The sequence below is a fragment of the Nuphar pumila genome, chromosome 3 (genome assembly GCF_984573655.1).
Source record: "Nuphar pumila chromosome 3, dmNupPumi1.hap1.1, whole genome shotgun sequence".
NCBI lineage: Eukaryota > Viridiplantae > Streptophyta > Magnoliopsida > Nymphaeales > Nymphaeaceae > Nuphar > Nuphar pumila.
In genome coordinates, this window is record NC_143251.1 from 124,108,549 (window position 1) to 124,129,058 (window position 20,510).

The 20,510-nt window shown below is 35.2% G+C and overlaps 1 protein-coding gene across 1 annotated transcript; it reads right to left on the reverse strand.

Moving 5' to 3' along the window:
* Window positions 1-11,907: 11,907 nt before the first annotated feature.
* On the reverse strand, window positions 11,908-13,025 carry LOC149843605 (uncharacterized). The gene has a single exon (XM_090001877.1). The coding sequence runs from the start codon at window positions 12,968-12,970 to the stop codon at window positions 12,266-12,268; it is 705 nt and encodes a 234-aa protein (XP_089858003.1). The 5' UTR covers window positions 12,971-13,025; the 3' UTR covers window positions 11,908-12,265.
* Window positions 13,026-20,510: the final 7,485 nt, after the last annotated feature.

The window sequence follows — 20,510 nt, forward strand, 5'->3', positions numbered from 1 at the left end:
TTTAAGGGCTATTTGATGATCTGATAAAGAGTTTCTCTTTGAAAAAGATTAGGTTCTTTGTGAGAAAACATAAAGGTAGTTGAAAGAGAGTTTTATTGAAACACTTCTTTCTAAAAAAAAAAAGTGCAACCCATACTTTTTTTTGCTATGATGGACAGGAAAACCACCCTCCAGATCAGACCTAGTCGTGCAGGCTAAGCTTGTCGTACTTACGGTCGCTTTTCGGATGGTGTAAATCCATGGCGCACCCCCTGCCCCCAAGGCTTCGGCTGAGGAAGGGATAAGCAAGGGCTTATCTCTTTACTTTTATCCCTTGCTCTCATTAATGCAAGGGGTTTGACACTGGTGGGAATAGAATCCTGACGACCCCTCTAGTGGCCAAGGCCCCTTCCACTGCACCAAACCCCCTTGGGGCTGGGTGCAACCCACACTTTGAGACTTCTTTTTATCAGAAACTTTTTTCTCTATGTTAAGACTGATATAAAAGGCACTACTCTCTCTCTCTCTCTCTCTCTCTCTCTCTCTCTGTATTAGTTCCTGCAACTATACATTTTTCTGAATAAATATGAAAACCAACATTAGGAAGCACACAATCACCGTGTTTCTCTGGTACATTTTTTCTCATTCACCTTCATTCCATTGGACTTTCACGGCATATTTGTTCTCAAACCATTCTTTGGAGCCGTCCAAATGGGCTTTTGCCTCGTAGCTATACCTAGGCCAGCCATTCCTCCTTAACAAAGAACAGTCTCAGGCCTATCATCTCCATCCATGTCTTCCTAGGCCTACCCCGACCTCTTTTAACTAATATATTTTCCCATTTCTCCATCCTTCTAACTAGAGCATCATTAGGCCTTCGCCGAATATGTCCAAACCACAGTAAACAATTCTCTCTCATCTTATTTTCAATGGGTGCAACGCCTACCTTCTTACGTATCTCCTCATTCCGAATCTTATCTTTTATTGTATTTTCACACATCCATCTAAGCATACGCATCTCAACTACACTCATTTTTTAAATATGATGTCTCTTGGCAGCCCAACATTCCGTACCATATAGTAAAGCGGGCCTAATAGTCGTCCTATAAAACTTTTCCTTCAACCGCAATGGCATTCTACGATCGCACAACACTCCAGTTGCACTTTTTCATTTCATCCACCCAACCTTTATCCTATGATTTACATATCCATCAATTTCTCCATACTTTTGAATGATAGATCCCAAATATTTAATACCATCATCCACCGGTATTTCTTGCTCACCAAGCTTCACTACACTCTCATCACTACTTCGTTGCTTACTAAACCGACATTCCATATATTTTGTCTTACTCTTACTCAACTTAAAACTTCTTGCTTCCAATGTTTATCTCCATAATTCTAACTTAGCACTAACCCCAGCTCTAGACTCATCAATCAAAATAATATCATCAGCAAACAACATACACCACGGCACATTTTCTTGAATTGATCTCGTAAGCTCATCCATCACTATAGCAACTAGGAAAGGGCTTAAAGCAGATCCTTGATGTAACCCAACCGTTATAGGAAAATTGGTTGTCACCCATCCACAAGTGCGGACATTGGTTACTACTCATTCATACATATCTTTAATTATACTAATGTACTTGAGAGAAACACATTTCTTCATCATTGTCCACCAGAGAACGTCCCTACGTAATCTATCGTATGCCTTCTCCAAATCAATAAAAACCATATGCAAATCTTTGTTCCTCTCTCTATTTCTCTCAATAAGTTGTCTAAGAAGATGTATAGCTTCTATAATTGATCTTTCAGGCATAAAACCAAATTGATTCTCCGATATCATGACAATCTTCCTCAACCTAGACTCAATCACCGTCTCACAAAGTTTCATAGTATGACTCATGAGTTTTATACCACGATAGTTTGTGCAATCTTGTATATCACCCTTATTCTTATATAGAGGCACCAAAGTACTCTTCCTCCACTCATTAAGCATCTTATTTGTCCGCCAAATCTTGTTAAAAAGATTTGTCAATCATTCTAAACCTTTCTCTCCCAAGCATTTCCAAGCCTCGATAGGTATACCATCTGGGCCAACTGCCCTTCTTGATTTCATTTTCTTCAAAGCCTCTGCAATTTCTTTCTTTTGAATCTTGCGCATGAAGTCACGATTCATCTCATGAAAAAGAATGGAGAAGTCTCCAAGATCCTGTGCATGACTTCCATTAAATAGCTTATCAAAATAATTTTTTCATCTCTCCTTAATCTCCTCATCTTTGACTAAAACCCTTTGTGTTTCATCTTTGATACATCTAACCATACCCAGATCCCTCGATTTCCTATCTCTCATCTTTGCAATCCTATAAATATCCTTCTCGCCCTCTTTGGTATCCAACTTGTCATAAACCTCCTTATACACCTTATCTCTCGCGTTTTGAACTACTTTTTTTAGTTTCCTTTTTTACTATCATATACTTCTCCAAATTCTCATTATCACGACTCTTAGATTTTTATAACACTCTCTTTTAACCTTAATAGCTAATTTGACATCCTCGTTCCACCATGATGTATCCTTACCTAGCGGTGCACCGCCTGTGTATAACTGGTCCCAAACCCAGATAAAGGAGGAGGGTTGCGGTAGGCCAGTGACAGCCAGCATAAAAACTTAGTCATACCCTATGAAAAAACAGAAGGATGATTAACAAAAAACAAATGACAGAAGAAAATCAAAATGACTACTGAATTTATCAATCCCTATGAAGGAAATTAAATAATAATCATCAAAAAGTTTTTTTTTTTGCCAGAAAATGTCATCAGTACCAGGAATCAACTCGTTTTCAAGTTCAACGTATCACCTTTCCCCTCGTCATTTTAGCTTCATTGACCATTTCATGATAGTTTTAGCTTAACAGCCATAATTTCAAAAATGAATATACCACTATTTCCAACAATCAATCAATCGCTTTACACAACAAACATCTAACAATTAGAACCAATGACAAGGAATAATGAACAAAATACACATAATTTAATGCATAAAAAGCATTTGCTTGCATAAGATGCAAAATTCATCTTCCAAGCCATTTTTTTAAAATATATGACTACTACTAACAACAAAAGGGTTCCGTGCTAATTTTTCTAGAACACTTTAATTGGATTGCATATTTTTGTTAAACATCTCGATTGGCTTTTCCCTCCAAAAACTTGCTGTTCATCAAAATCATTTCTCCTTTAAAAGAAAGTAATAGCAATGAAATAAAAATAATAATAATTTAAAGGATTAAAGGTGGAAGAAAGAAACAGAAAAACTCAATATTCCATAAAAAATTCCTCCATCTTCTTCACAGGCAAACATCTTACCAAGACCAGAGGAGCCTATACACGTGGCATGCATATATTTATTATTAATGATGCATAAGTGGGCAAAACTCATTGCCATAGATAGCAAACAACATTAAGATTACAGATTAAGTGAACCTGCAGTACATGCATTGAACACATGCACGACACTTAATAGAACTATACTTCTAGCCAGAAATGCAGTTTTCCTAGTTTTTTTCTTTTACCCAATAGGTGAATACCATATGTACTTGATCAAATGAAGCAAGCAATAGTGAGTAGAACTTGTAAGAGACCAAAACAGAGAAAAAATGGCAAAGGACACCCTGTTCAAGCTCATGATGAGATGAACAAGGCTTTGCTAAGAGGAACTGAAAATGTGATAGATGCAAATATTTAAGGAATATGTCTGCAAATTGACTATCAGCAAAAAACACAGCAAGGACAAATAACATGTTACCACCATTACGGATTGGGAATGCTTGGTGCACTCACTAGAAGGTGTTACCAATGTGCAATACAGAAGTTACTCTTATCACAAGATATCAGGTGTGGAACAATCAAACAATTGTTATCCCAGTAAGTATCATGTTCAACTTGGAAATGATGCACATACATGGCACTGAACTAGGCATCTTTGTTGAAGTGACAATAGTTTTAATACCTCCAAGAAATCGAGAAGCCCGTAGACCAAAACAAAATTAAGCAATGAAAACCAACCTTAAATTCCCAATCAGCAACAGAGATTGGCAACCAAGTGGAGAGAGGGAAACCAGGCCAATGAAATGAAGAATATATTTCACCTTTAAATAGTAGTCATATGGACATGATGAATTTCTATGTACGTGCAGCAATAAAGAAGATGAGAGAGGCCCATCAAACAAAAAAGGAGATGAGAGAAAAACCCGCTGATCGCTGCAAAGAAAGAGCCCCAAACTGAATCCCTTTGTGCATCTCTTATACTTATATTAGTAACTGCCTACCCTCGAGTACAACTCTAATACATTTGATGTCATAATCTAGTATTACACTGATGTAATACAAACTGAATACGTTGCAGATACACTTATCTATCCTTGCACTAACATATAATGATCAGAATGCCCATTATATGAAAAACTATGAGAATGCCCCTACATGTCTATCTCTTACAGACCACATCAAGCCGAGCATGGTCTATGACCATCAAAGACTTTTTCTTTTATCATAAAATGATGTGCCAAGAAAGGGGTTTTATCACAATTTTGGCCACTTGAAATTGTGCGTTAACAAACTGCAGCTCCACATCTTGATCTAAAATATCCTCATATGAAATGCTTGTCAATCTCAATATGTTTTATTTTATTGTGCTGCAATAGATTTAAGATATAAAGTTGCACATCTATTGTGACAATAAAACACGAATTTCCTGGTATTCTGGTGTAAAGAGGTGAGTAAGCTCCTTATCCAAGTAATTTTTACAGTCACAGAGGCCATGGCTCAGTACTCGATCTCCATACTAGATTTCTCCATGGTCAGTGCACATTTATGATATTATATTCTCTTATTCATTGTACTTCTATCTGGAGTATTTCTATCTTTTCACTCACAGGATTATGATAGTCTTTCTTTGTATTTATCGTACTCTTTCAGTTTAAGGCTACATAAGGGTATCTCAGTCAGTTTAGGGCTACATAAGAATTTTGGTAACTCACGGTATCCTTATTTGAGAGGGCGTCACACCTAGAGCTAATGTTAGCACTAGTCTGACACCTAGACGGTTGGACCGAGATTTTAAGGAATTGGTGTGTGCATCTGTCAAAGCACCAGTATAGGAGAGTTTGGACCACATTTCAGGTTTTATGACAAATAAGGAAGAGAAATGATTTTTCAAAAGATTTCTGTTTTTATTTATGATATTTTCTTTTAGATTGCAAAAAATCATGGATTCATGACCAGATTTTGAGTTTATAACTTGGCAAGTTGGACTCATTTGGGTTATTATTCCAGAGGAGGAATTACCTCTTTTGATAGTTTGAGGCATGGTAAAGCAAAAATTTGGTTTTTCCTGTGGCAGCAAGGTTGGTTGACAGACATGTTTTGAGGTCCATTGAGTTGGTACCATGTTTGAATTTAAGCCTGTTTAATGTGTCTGTTGAGTTTGAAGGTTATAATTGGAAAATCTTTACTCTTTGCTAACTTTGTGTCTTTCCTTTGTGAAGTGTAGAAGGTAAGGTAGATTCGTTGTCTTCTATAGAGATATTTTGTTGATCTGAGTTGACTGTTTAGAAGATATTTAAATTATGGATAAAGGATAATTTATTCATTTCATTCATGTTAAGTCAGGTGGAACTAACTGTAATGAAACAAGATGTGCACAATCACAATGCCAACAAAGGGCTACACAAGTGTACAAATACAATATGGTCTCTAATGGACCGATTACAATCTCATAAAAGAGAGATAAAAAACAGGAATTCTACAAGTGTGTGGCACAACTTCCACACAATCACAATATAAAAAACTGATTTTTTTATATATGGGCTAATAAGCTTAGAAAAGCTTAATATACATAGGGTTTTATAGAGCCTCACATATAGTGAGAGGGAGGCAGTCCAACAGTCAGTTGGACTGCCATCCCAACAGTCATATTTGATTGACAATAAAAACAGAAAATAAAAAGTAAAAAGACTCAACAGTCCCTATTGGACTGTAATATATTAATGTCATTTAAATGACCAAAATACCCCTGATATATACACAATATTTTAACACTTTTCCTCAAACTTACGGTGAGTATCACCGAAAGTTTGCTAAGAAGGTACAAAAATCTTGGTAGAGGAAGAATTTTGGAAAATAAGTCCGCAATCTGAACATATGATGAAGTAATTGTCTCCTTCAAGTATTCTTCTCGATCATAGTGAAATTTCATCTCAATATGTTTCGTGCGTTCATGAAATGTGTGATTGTTGACTATATATATGGCACTTTTGTTATCATAGTATAATTTTTAAGGTTCTGAAACATCAACACCCATATCTGAAAGTAATGATCTTATCCACATGACCTCGGTTGTTGTTGTAATCATCATCCTATATTCAGTTTCGTGAAAGATAAATACACTTTCTGTTATTTTTTACATCTCTAAGAAATGAGGGAATCACCTACAAACACACAAAAACTTGTAGTTGAGTGACGGTTATTGGGATCTCATGCTTAGTCAGAATCAATATAAGCAATAAGATTTGGAGATGATGAAGAGGATAAAAATAACCCTTTAGATATAGTTTTCTTGATGTATCCAATTATTTTTAACATGGCACTCATGTGAACGGATGTAGGTGTATATTAAAACTGACTTGCAGTATGTATTGCATGTGCAATGTCTAGCCTGATAATAGATAAGTACATTAGTGATCCGATGAGTTGCCTATAAGGAGTTGGATCATCTAATAAAACTCCTTCAGTTCTCATTTTAGTATTTATCACTTCAGAAGTATCAATATATTTTGTGTCTGTAATTCCCGAACGCGCAACAATATCAGCTGCAAACTTTATCTGAGACAAAATATACTCACTTGGCGAATATGCTACTTAATTCCTAAAAAATATCGCAAAAAACCAAGGTCAGTCATATCAAAAGATTTCTTAAGCATAATCTTAATTACTTCAATTTCCTTCTGATCATTTCTAGTGATGATCATATCATTAACATACAAAAGCATAATGATAAAAGATGTATATATAAATCTTACAAAAAGAGCAGTATCAGTATAAGAAGATTTAAATCCAAGATTAAACACAGTTCTACTAAACCGATCATACCATGCTTTAGGAGCTTGTTTAAGGCAATATAAAGCTTTTTGAAGAAGAATAATGACTCTATTTCCAATACTTAGACTAGGGGGAGGATCCATGTAAACTTCTTCACTTAAATTTTTATTTAAAAAGACATTTTTAACATCTAATTGATATATAGGTCATTTTCTAATGGATGCTACTACAACTAGAGCCCTAATTGTGGTCATGCAAACTATTGGAGCAAATGTTTCCTTATAATCTATTTCATATTCTTGAAAATATCCTTTTGCAACTAATCTTGCTTTATATCTTTCTAGAGACTCATCACTCTTTATTTTGACTTCAAATACCCATCTACGTCCCATTGTCTTCTTTCCCTTAGGAAGATGTTAGATTTTTCAATTATGAGACTTGTAGAATGCATCTAATTCTATTTTCATAATTTTTACCCCTTCTTTTATGTTTTTTGCTTCTTTATGATTAGATGGTTAATGATATGAATGAATTGCTAGAGGGCATGACCTTTAGTTTGGAGAGAATGATTCATAGGAGACAAACCTATTTGGAGGCCTATGTATCCGTTCAGATCTCCTAACACTAGACTCTTCAACATTTATTGGTTGACTATATTTTTAAAAAGCACATGAATGCTCCCCGTTATCTCGTCTAGAGTATTGCAAGAGGTTATGAGTTGGTTCTCTTTCTTCACTTTGGTCCATTATTTGACTCAAAATCATCAATATCATTATTATCAATAATTTCATTATTTGATTTAGGTAACAAATCAAATAAGAATGCATACTCAGATTCTTCCTTACGTTTTTCAAGATCAAATTCATTTTTATTTTCAAGAACTGTTACATTTCTAGAGACATAAAGTTTATCATTTTTTTGAATCATAGCATTGATAGCCTTTTTTTCGGCATATCCAAGAAAAACACATTTTATAGCTTTAGGAGAGTTTATTATATTTTTCAAGAAGCACAAAGCATTTACATCCGAAGACCCTTAGTCTTTTTTTTCAAATTAGGGGAAATTTTAAAGAGTTTTTTAATTGGAGATTTGTTTTCCAAAATTTAAAAGCATTCTATTTATTAGATATACTGCAGTGAGAGCGGCTTCGTCCCAATTTTTTTTTGGAATTTCTTTTGAAATGAGTAGGGTCATAGTAGTTTCAATAATATAACGATGCTTTCTTTCGAAAATACCATTTTGTTATAGGGTCTTAAGACAAGATCTTTGGTGTAAAATACCATGAGTTTTTAGATAGGATTAAAATTCATTTGAAAGAAACTCTTTCTCTGAGTCAAAGCAGAAGATTTTAATATTTGTTTTAAATTAATTTTTAACAAGATTATAAAAAATTTTAAAGCATGAAAAAACTTCGGATTCGTGTTTAAGAAAGTATATTTAAGTATGTCTACTAAAATCATCTATGAATGTAACAAAATATGAATAACCACCTTTTTACATAACGGGAGCGAGACCTCGTACATTCGAATGCACTAATTCAAAGATTTCATTAGTCAAGGAAGTTCTAGATCCAAAAGGCATCATTTGCAATTTTCCAAATATACAATCTTCACATACAAATTCTTTATCCTTACAAAAAATTTCAAAAATGAAAAATGAGATAATTTAGATATACTTAATCTTTTATGCCAAAGATCTAAACTAATTTATTTGATATGATTACAAAAAGAGTTTTTAGGTAAACATAAGAAATCCATATAGTAAAAATATCCTCTTCCATGGCCTTGCCTAATCAGCTTTCCTAACTGGAGATCCTGAACCCAACAAGCCTTAAACGAGAAAAATACTTTACACCCATAATCAAAAATTTGAGATACCGAAAAAAGGTTTACATCTAATTTTGAAATAACCCTCACAATTGGAACAAAAATAAAATAAAATATTGTTGAGGTTTTCTATACTTTGAACTTTTAAAAAAGTACCATCGGCGGTTGACACACATGAAAAATATGAATTAGTGCAATCAGATAAAAGAGACTCGTTATGAGTCATGTGAAAAGAAACTCCTGAATCCAAAATCCAAGAAGACTGACCCGGATGATAAGAAGAGGACATGACATCACTGGATGTAGGAGTGGCTTTTAGAATTTGTGAGATGGTCTCTGCTATTTGGGCAATTGTTAAATCATTGAAGTTGTCCATTTTCTTTGATTCTTGAGGTTCTTCACTTACGACGACCACTTGCTTGAGCTTGGGACAATCCAGTCTTATATGCCCCGATTCTTTACAATGATGACAAATAATTTTACCCTTTATCCTCATTTGTATACTCCTCCATTATGTTCTTCTCCATTAAATTTTCTTTCAAAATGAGGTGGTTTATAAGTTTTTACAAAAAAAAATTGGGTCTTGATACGGCAAGAACCTCGTCATTAGACTTGTGCATTCCAAGTCTTCTTTCTTCTTGACAAATTTGAGCAAGAGCCTCACTTATAGAAGGAGTCGAAGTCCTATGAAGCAAGGAGGACCCAACTTGTTCAAATTTCGGCGGAGACCATATAGAAAAGAGAAAAGATTTTCTCTTTCAACTTGTAATCTTCTTATCTCAATAGCCGAACCTTCTCATTTTGGTTCTAACATAGCTAGTTCATCTCAATTAGGAAACAAGATATCATAAAAGTTTGTTACACTTTTATCTCCTTGTTTGGTATTCCGTACCTTGTCTTGAAGATAATATAGCCTAGTCATATTTTTTTTAATGAATGTGCTCTTTAGGAAGATCCATACATCACATGCCTTTTTAAATTTAATGATGTTGGTGGCGATCTTGAACTACATGGTATTCATAAATCATGAGAGTATTTAAGCATTACTAGCTTCCCAATCCTCCAACTTGTTTTGGTATTCTTGCAAAGCTTTCTCTTTTTCTTCTTCGGATAGAGCTTTGACTTGATCTCCTTCTATTTTTGTTAATTGAAGTTGAGGTTCATTAGTAGTTGCACTAACAAACCCCCAAAGCTTTTTGCTTTTGATGTGATTTTTCATTATGGTAGCCCACATCAAATAGTTGCTTTCGTTGAGCTTGTAGGAGATGACGAAGGCAGAATCTCTTTCCCTCATAATAAAGAAGGCTTGTGTTTGAAGACTAAAGATTGAAAAGCACCACCACAAAGAGAGCAATCCCAAGATAATTTTCAACACGTCAAGAGCCTTAAGCTCTGATATCATGTAAAGAAACAAGATGTGCACAATCACAATGCCAACAAATGGCTATACAAGTGCACAAATACAATATGGTCTCTAATGGACCGATAACAATCTCATAAAAGAGAGAAAAAACACAAAATCCACAAGAGCACAATGGCACAACTTTCACACAATCATAATATAAAAAACTGAATTTTATATATGAGCTAATAAGCTTAGAAAAGCTTAATATACATAGAGTAGTGAGGCTCTATTAGAGCCTCACATATAGTGAGAGGGAGGCAGTCCAACGACTGCCATCCCAATAGTCATATTTGACTGACAATAAAAACAGAAAATAAAAAGTAAAAAGGCTCAACAGTCCCTATTGGACTGTACTATATTACATCTCATTTAAATGACCAAAATGCCCTTGATATATGTATATTGTACAAATATACATATATCAGTTAGCTGTACAAATATACATATATTAGTTAGGTATATAAATATATACACAGTATTTTAACACTAACTATATATACTGGCCGAAGTTTATGAAAACTGTAACTAAAAGCAAAGAACTAGGAGGATACATTGGTGGTACCAAGCTCAAAGTTTCTGTTGGATTAGCTGGTTGTGCAAATGCTTATGCAGACTGGAAGGTAAAGAATTGCATGTATCAAATCTTGGTTGTTGGGTTTAATGGAGCAAAGCACTGCCATAACTTTGACCCAAGTTTGAAGAGGTAAGGATGCTTGGTCATTCTTGAAAGAGATGCAGACAATAAATTACCAGCTAGTTCAAGAGTTAAGAGGGTTAAGGCAAGACAACAAATCAATAAAGGAGTGCTACTCTCTTATTCAACAGAAATGTGGTGCTGTAGCACTGATCGAGTCCACACCTCATGTGCACAAGGCAAAGAATGTAAAATATGTGAACCAATTAAGAGAAGGAAGAAATATCATAAGAATTTCTTATGCCGATACAAGTTGAATATGATGATGAGAAGTGCAATTCTCCATAGAACACCTTTACCCTCACAGGTGCAGCAAAGTGTTGGCTGAGTTGATGGTAGAAGAAACTAAACAACAATTTGGAATAGACGTTAAAAATTTTACACCTGTGGCACATATAATGACCATAAAATTCTCATTGCAGTAAGTGCAATTAAAAGATGAATATTATGATAATTAGGTATTAAAAATGTTCTTCTCAATGGGGATCTTAAAGAAGAGGTTTATATGCAATTGCCTCCGGGTGTGAGGTGTAAGAATGAAAACGTATATAGGCTTTGTCGAGCACTTTATGGCGCAAACAAGAAGAAGTTTAGTATAACACGTAGATCACTTGGTTTTCATCATAGTCATCATGGTCCAGCCTTATTTGTTTCTGTTACATGTTAATACGTTGTGGATGTGTTGCCCTGTTGCTTCATGTAGGTGACATAATTATTTCAAAATAAGCAATTAAAATGAACTTAAAAGGGATATTAAGAGATCATGAATAGATCGAGCATCTAAAACCATACTCAGAGACGAAATTAAAGTCTCAACTGGAGAAATCATAACAGCAAACCACGACACTGAAGCCAGAGCATCAGCGCTCAGTAGAAAGGGAAACAAATGAATACAACCATGATCCTGAAAGAAAACCCAATTTGTGTTCTTTTATAATAATCTTGAATGACATAAAATAAAGCGGCAGGAAGACGTATACAAAGCTCATACAATTAACCACCCCATTAATTTACATGATACAGAGGTCACTTCGATTGATTATCGTATATAATCCACAAGCAAAAATGTTCTCAAAAGGAAAACAATAAAACATGGAAATCCAACCCAGTTGTGAGTTATCACGCATGCTAATAACAACCAAATTCATCAAACCTGCTCAACGATCATTAATTGAACAAAGAAAGAGATACCGAGGGAAGAAATCACGCACAAAATTGCAGATCAAGAGGAAGAAAACGATCAATCGGACCGATCGATCACGATCACAATCTCTTCCTGAGAATATAAACATCGGTTTCTTCGTAGGCGTAATCCGGGTGCAGATGCTCGCGAGGGACTTTCTCGACGGCAAAGTAGCCTCCGCAAAGCTCCCAAAACTTGCGGTGCGCTTCGGGCGATCGGAGCTGATAGCCGAGCAGGACGACGGTGCCGGGGCCGGTCGCGGCGGCCATGGTGGAGAGGAGGGGCTCGACGGTCTCTTCGAGGTAGACGACGTCGGTGGCGATGACGAAGTCGAAAGGGGGTTTTAGGGCTTGGATCTGGGCCTTGTTGTTCCAGTACAGCTGGGCGATCTTGGGTTTGACGGGAGGGGACGGGAGGGAAGGAGAGCGAGAGGAGAAGGAGGGGAGGTTGTGTTTCAGGTTTCGCTTGAGGGCGGGGATGACGGGGGCGATGTCGGTGAGGAGCACGTCGAGGCCAAGAAGGGCGAGACCCATGCCGGCGACGCCGCAGCCGGCGCCGAGCTCGATGGCGCGCTTGTTGTGGAAGGAGAGGAGGTCGGCGTAAGGGTTGGGGGAGGCGCCGGGAGGGGCGGAGAGCCACCGGTCGACGAACTTGACGAGGACGAGGGAGCACGGCCAGACGGAGGTGCCGACGTGCATCGAGCCGTTGTCCTGCTCTATCGTCAGCAGGTGGCCGGCACCGCCGCCCACCCTCAGCTCCACCACCGGCGAGTCCGTGAACCTCATCGTGGTTGGTGGACAGTAGACGATGTCTCTTCTTTCTCGTTTCCTGGCTTTCAGTACCGGCTGTGACCTGGCTTGAAGGTTGAAACTTGCGAAGCCTGTTTGGAATCAGGAAATTGGATGAACAGAATTCTTGGAATTTAATTCCCTCAAAGACAATTATTCTTTTATTCTCTCTTTTTTTTTCGAATTCTTTTCCTTGAATTAGAATCGAATTCCGATCTTTGGTTAGTATGAATTATCTACTTTCGATTTTCTGTACTCGTATTATGTTATTATTTAACTTTGGTGATATAGGATTTTCCCAGTTAATTTTTCCACAGCTTCTTTGTTAAAAAAAAAAAAAGAATTTTCCACAACTTCATTTCTTGATTGTTATTATCTTCCTTGATTGAACAACCTAGTTGGTTCTATATCTCTACTAATTCGTGTGGATGAAAGATAAAAGAAAATGTTTCAGCCTACGTCTTGCTTTTTCTTTCGGACCCAATTCGCCAAAGACATTTCCCAAACAGTATCATTCATGGACTTGCTTAGAGCTGGTAAAAGACCCCAAATAATCAAACAGGGCATGTTCAGGCTCGACTCATTTACCGATAGGTTGAGCTCAGGACTTGCCTCGTGTTTGTGTTTAATCTAGTCAAGCCTAACACTCTTTTTTCAGGCTAGACTCATTTAAGCTAAACTAGCTGCTCATGGCTTGGCTCGCCAGCTATATGAACCGATCAAGTTCGTGACAACTTGAACTGAGCCGAGTCACGTGCTGTTCGATCGGATTACCAGCCTCACTTGAATGACCACATGCTCCAAGACCGGAGATATTACAAACTCAGATTTGAGACCAACGGGGGGCTCCGCTTGTTTGGTAGGAACAGTGAGTGTGTTTGGGACGTTGCAGGTTCGAATCCCAATGGTATGGTTGTATAATCCCAGCTTGCCCCAGTGTCATAAATACAGATTTAATATATATACGTATATGCTCTGCAACTAAAAATACACTATGCATACATCTCCCTTCTTGGAAAGGATATGAGGTTCAACGTTCGTTTGCTTCTGCTCTCGGATGGGACCCACGCCAGATTCAAGATCTGAGAATGTTAATGACATTCAAAGACACCATAAGCCTTTACAAACTTGGTCCAAACTTGAATATTTTAAGTATAGTATCCATAATTGAATTGGCTAATCATGTGGCACTTAAGTCACATTTGTTTTGGTCATAGTTGTGATTCATCGGCCTGTGATTGTTGGTCTCAATTTTCTGTTGAGATTTCATAAGCATAGATTACACCCTTTCATGTTTGTGTTGCTTGTTCTGTGATTACGATAACAATCAAATATATATAGTTGACTACTGTCTGAGTCAAGCCAATTGTCTATTCTCAAGGTTGTGTCCTGAACCTGGTAACCTATACTCACCATTGAATGTCAGATAATCCTGCATGAATCAAAGTAAATGTAAGCTTATGTGAAATCAAATGACTGAACAAGAATGAATGCTAAAACTGAAGGACCTAATTCTACTATATACATATGCTATATTCTTTCGCTCAGATCTTATTCCTTTGTGAGATCCCAGACCTCACACTCACCGGCCTGGTGAGTGAGGTGGTTTTGAGGGTGCTGAGACGAAGGTACCATATCAAACCTCGCTCATGCATGGGTGTATTTGTAGCTTTCAAATGTGGGCCATGTAAGGTAGGTTGATTGTGAAAAAACAGTCACATGTAGCTAAGAAACTTTAAGAATCACTCAGCAAAGCAAATGTAACGTCCTACAAAATCCAACATTTAAAAACCTTTTTCAAAACCCAAAATTTCAAGAAAATGTGAAAATTTTTATTTGTATAAAACTAAAAATGACTTCATTAGAAGGTAATGCATCAACGAACTCATCTAGGACCATGTTTCAAATACTAACGGCTTGCATGAGAGCAAACACAAACGTATATTAGCCTCTCAGTATCAGGTACACTATGAAACCATCTGTAGATACAACTTGATTGAGTTTATTACACTTAAAAGTTAAAATATTTACAAAATTACGTAATAAGATTCAGATTTATAATATTAAAAAGAGGTGAGCTTAATAGCTTCACCTTTAGAATTAAAAGCAAACCATGACATAACACAAAAGGTTTCATTTCATTCTAAATAAAATAATGTTTAATACATCAAAAGTATTCAAATTCAAAATAAATATTTTGATCTCCTAGAGATCGATAACTCAGTTACAACAAAGCCCTCCAAGAGGCTGAGACATGTCTTTCCGCCTCAATCCTCTAAGGTAATATCTGTAATTTTTATTTGGGCATTAATACAACACGCTCGTAAGATCCTCAAATTAAACTTAAAGAATACAATCAAGTTTGATTGGTACAACTATAATGTGAGTTCTTTCATTTATAAAATGTGGGTCAAGAGAATCCACTTACAAACATTCATTTATTCATTCACATTGCATTCATTTGCATAAATGAATAAATCAATTTTATATAATAGATATAATTGCATAAAAAAATAGGTCAAGTCCCATTAACAAGATCCAACGTGAAAAACACACACATGCTATCCACACAATCCAGGATATACGAGTCCTTAGCTATCATATACATTTGCATATCACATATAGTTAAACTGATCAAATTACATTTGACCATTCCAGTGTATCTTATATGTGCATATTTCTTAAGCAAATACGATATACAAGTCTAAACAATTTATGGCATTTATAATCATTCTTTCATAAAAGAAAATAAGGATCAATCATATGATCAAGTTTAGCATAAAATACATGCACATGCTTATCATATAATCCACATTTAATAAATGCAAAAACAAGAAAAATAAGTCAATTCTCATGACTAATTTTGCACTCATGCTTTTTCATATTTAAGGAACAAGTCAATTCTCATGACATTTCTCGTATATATCACACACACACACACACACGTGCATCTTATATGCATTTCAGTCACTCATTTGACATCAATCATTTAGTCTATCTCATAACCATTTTTTTCATGTCTTTTTTATTTACATGCATGCTTATATGTAATGATAATCATAAACATTAGCACTTTACATGTCTTCATCATTGTGTTTATGCACATGACATAAGTGATTCTATGAATACTTAGCATGTGGGCATGATTTTCAAGGAAAAATTGAATTTTTAGCATATATAAAGTGGAAAATAGAATTTATTACATACCTTAAACAATTAATATTGCATATCAAAAAATACTAATTGATATATAATTAATCTAATTTAACCACTAAGCATGCATATACCCTAGTTATGCAAAACTGGTAACTAGAGTATATGCATAAATCTAATTTCGCAACAATACTGCATGCTTGCAACCAAAAGAAACTAAATATGCATTTTACAAATTCAGTTTAGGGTTCTTACCTTCGTAAATGATGAAAAATAGTGTATTGAAACCCAAAAAGTCAAGGAGTTTCGCAGATCTGCAAAAAAATTCAATATAAGTGATTCACCGAATACTTGGTGTACGGTTACAATAACCAAAAATCTTTAAAAATGCCACACAAAGATAGATCAACTGGAGTGTTTCCATGTTGTTGGTGACCACTACAGGGCTGCACGTAGATCGAGGTAGAACTGGAAGCTACTCCATGAAATTCTGCTACACGATAGGGCAATTTTTCCCAAATCGCCAATGGTGGCTAGGGCTCGTCGGCTGGTTCCGCTCTACTGGGTACCCTTCACAGTGTTTGCACACTCTCCAAGGCAACCTCTACACTGTGGCACTGTAATATCACATATTTTCATACTTAGTTATTTTTTGGTTTTTCAAAAATTTGGCTAAGTAAAGAAGAAAAATTGTTTGAACCTCAACCTTAAACTGATGCTTTTGAGTCTGGGCTTAGCTCAGGTCTCATTAGCTAGGTCTAAACGAGCCATTTAAAATGTAAGAAAGGGTTTTATTTTCGACCTTTAAATTCAAGCAAAATTCAAGTTATTTTTAAGCAAAATTTAGAATTTATATTCATGTAATATACCGTTGAATGCGTCTTGGAATGCCGATCACAACGATATATTACTTTTTAGAATTCAAGTTCTGGTTGGCCCAAAAATTATATTTTTTCAAAAAAAGAGTAGTTTATCGATTTGGATCCGAATTTGGATCAGACTGGATCCGATGGATTTGATCCAAATTAATATGGATCTGGACTCTATCCAAGACCCATATTAATATGGATTTGGTCTAGTCAAAAATCTATTTGGGTTTTTAGAAATAGTTTTGGGTCTTGGATCTGGATCCAAATCCAAATCCATGCCCAATGATTTTATAGCTTTAAATTCATTTAGTAGCTTTAAATTCATTTAGTAGCTTTAAATTGGAGTTAACTAAGGTTAAAAGCCTCTCTAGTTAATTTGGCTATTTTTAGAAATTTTAAATAATTATTAATTATTTAATACTAATTAATTAATTAATTTTATTTATTCTAAAATTTTATTTTTATTGCTGATTGGGACTTCTTAATAGAACGCTTACTCACGCTTAAATAAAGCTTGAGAAGTTTTAAGAAGGGACTTTAAAAAAATTGGAAACTTTGAAAAGTCAAATTTTTAAAGAATTAGAAAGTTAAAAAGGGAGAGAGAGAGAATCCTCAAAAGAGAAAACTCCCCATCTCCAGCCCATCTAGAAAGGGATGGAGAAGGGAGAGGGCATCACCCCTCTTGGTCTATTTAAACAACAAAAAACAGGAAGGAAAGAGAAAGAAAGAAAGAGAGAAGGAAAGAAAAAGAGAGAAAGAAAGAGAAAGGAGAGGAGGAGGAGAGCTGCACCAGCCCTCTACCCACATTTTTCAACCTCAACCCTTATTTTTCTCTACTTTTTTCACTCAAGATATGGGTTTTCTCTCTTGAAACAAGTGAGAAATTGATATAGATTGAATTTTCATGCAATAATTTGATAGAAATTCATCGGATCTAGTCTGATCCAAATCGATAAACTACTCTTTTTTTGAAAAAATATAATTTTCATATGGATCTGGACTCTATCCCTTTATGATTGTACTCTTAATTATTTTCATTCTTTCATGCAATAAAAATTATGTATATGCTAAAACAAAAATTTTATTGGTGGTAAATGCGTTTATTTAGAGATTTTTGTTGATACATATTGATCTCCATGGATGATATACTAATGTTCATGAAGGGTGTCATAAGCATGGTTATTTTTGTTGATTCTATATGAACATATCTATGCTTATGCATGCATATCTAAACTCTAAACCATTGGTGCCATGCATACTGCACTGCAGTTTGCAAATTTGTCGTCTCCTACTCTGCAATTTGCACTGGACATATCTATGCTTGACGATCTCGGATGGGTCCAGCCAGGATTGAACCAATTACAGGCAATAGGAACCAGGTTTCATGGAACACTGAGATGATTTTTTTTTCAAAGTATAGACAATGACGACGACATAACTAGCTGCATATTCGGTTACCTAAATAATGTATAGAGCAGGAACCAGGACCCACAATTCCTTCTTAAAACATTTCTAGGATCCTAAAGGTTAGCATATCATCACCAAATCGACAACCATGAACCAATGAGATTCCATGCAAAAATGGTTTAGCTGCACAAATAAAACCGCAGATTATCAACCCCCATGTTGCATTGTTCAGCGGTTGCCCTGTAATTAACAACAGAGTGAAAGGTCATCAAACTTTTTAGCTTTCATCAATCAAAAGCATTACAACAATAGTAATGCTTTTCTAAATGCTTCCCCATGTTCTCTCGATAAAATTACATACAGAAAACAATAACTATTGATATTAAAACTTATTTGTCTTCTATTATTTACAAGTTTAGGTTATCTTAAGTGATGACAATGCTTACACGAGGCTGGATAAATCTAGATCATTAGTTGTCCCAACTTCCAATTTTAAGTATACCTAAGGCTTGTCAGGCATCATCAGTGCCATGAATTTAGAATTGTATTACAGTTGTATGATATTCATCATTGTATGGACTGGAATATTTATTTTGCCGAGATTAATATGTTTTATTCTATAGCCTCAGTAAAATCTTGTAATAAAAGTATGTTTACTGTAATATTGAAACATGTATAATATCTCAAACCAACTAGTGTACTAATGAATTATGAACTTCTCAGTCTGGCCAACTTGCCTAGCTATATTTAGTGCTGGTACTTTCTAAATCTATTGTTATATTGATTTATGTATCATGTATTTATGTGAAACTTAACATTTCAATGAATACCTGAATGATGGGACTTTATTAGGAATTTGTGAGAGAGGATCCACTACAAATTAAGTTGACTGGTATTGACAGTTTCAACTAAGGACTTGCATAGCATGAATAATATGATTGTGACCTATCATGAAATGGCAGACCTGCACAGGTGCAACCTGTGTAGGGTAGAGGCTGGGTTTTTTTGTTTCAAAAAAAAAATTAAAAATAAAAGTTTTAAAAACAGAGCTTGTGTGGCAGGTGGGTGGCTTACTACCCCCAGTTGATTGGGTTTAGTTGGGTGGGGTTTGAACCCCTAGCTAACGGGGTCGGCAAGGCTATAGGTCTACTTCAAAAAAAAAATATGATGAATGAATTATATTTTTGAAAATAAAGTTTTTATAAATAAAAAGAAACTTTTTTTTGTGACAGGCAGGTGGCTTGTTTGGGATCAGCCAGGTCGAGGTTGAACTCTAGTCGACGGTGTCGGCTAGACTTGATAAGCCAATATATATATATATATATATATATATATATATATATATATATATATATATATATATATATATATATATATATATATATATATATATATATATATATATATATATATATATATATATATACACTTAACATTTATGTTATTCAAGTCTAGAATTAGATATTTAATATGCATGTTAAAATTCCAAAATTTCATTATATACATGTGGGTTGATTTGAATACATGTTGTGAATGAAAACTTTCACATGCTTTGAATTGATGTGACATACTTAAGTATTATGCTATACGAAGTTTGTTTCAAGTGCATGTGATGCATGAATTAATGTGTGTTTCGCATGTACATAAATGCAATGATTGTTCATTTGTCCAAATTGAGATGATTCATGAATGAAAGCATGTTTGTAGAATGGTTACATAAAAGCACATGCACATGAATAGTAAACACATGCATATGAATGTTATAGCTTATGCACATTGTTAAATTAACACATATGAATGTGCATTGGAAAGCATGTTGACATCATTACATATTTGGCATGTTATTATGATTTTTGCATATGATGCGTCGATGACCAATGAATCATCACGGGCCTGGTTTGCTCATTTACTTATTTTTATGCATTACAAAAATCATATTTTTAACCTTTTTTCTCTATATTACACTATTCTGCATTTTTCTACGGGCTGGAGCCCCATGATGAGCCTCGCATTTGGAAATAAGAATTTATAATATTAATTTGGCATGCTGAATTACAAATTAAAGAAATAATTATTGATAATAACATAAAGAAAAAAATAGTATAATG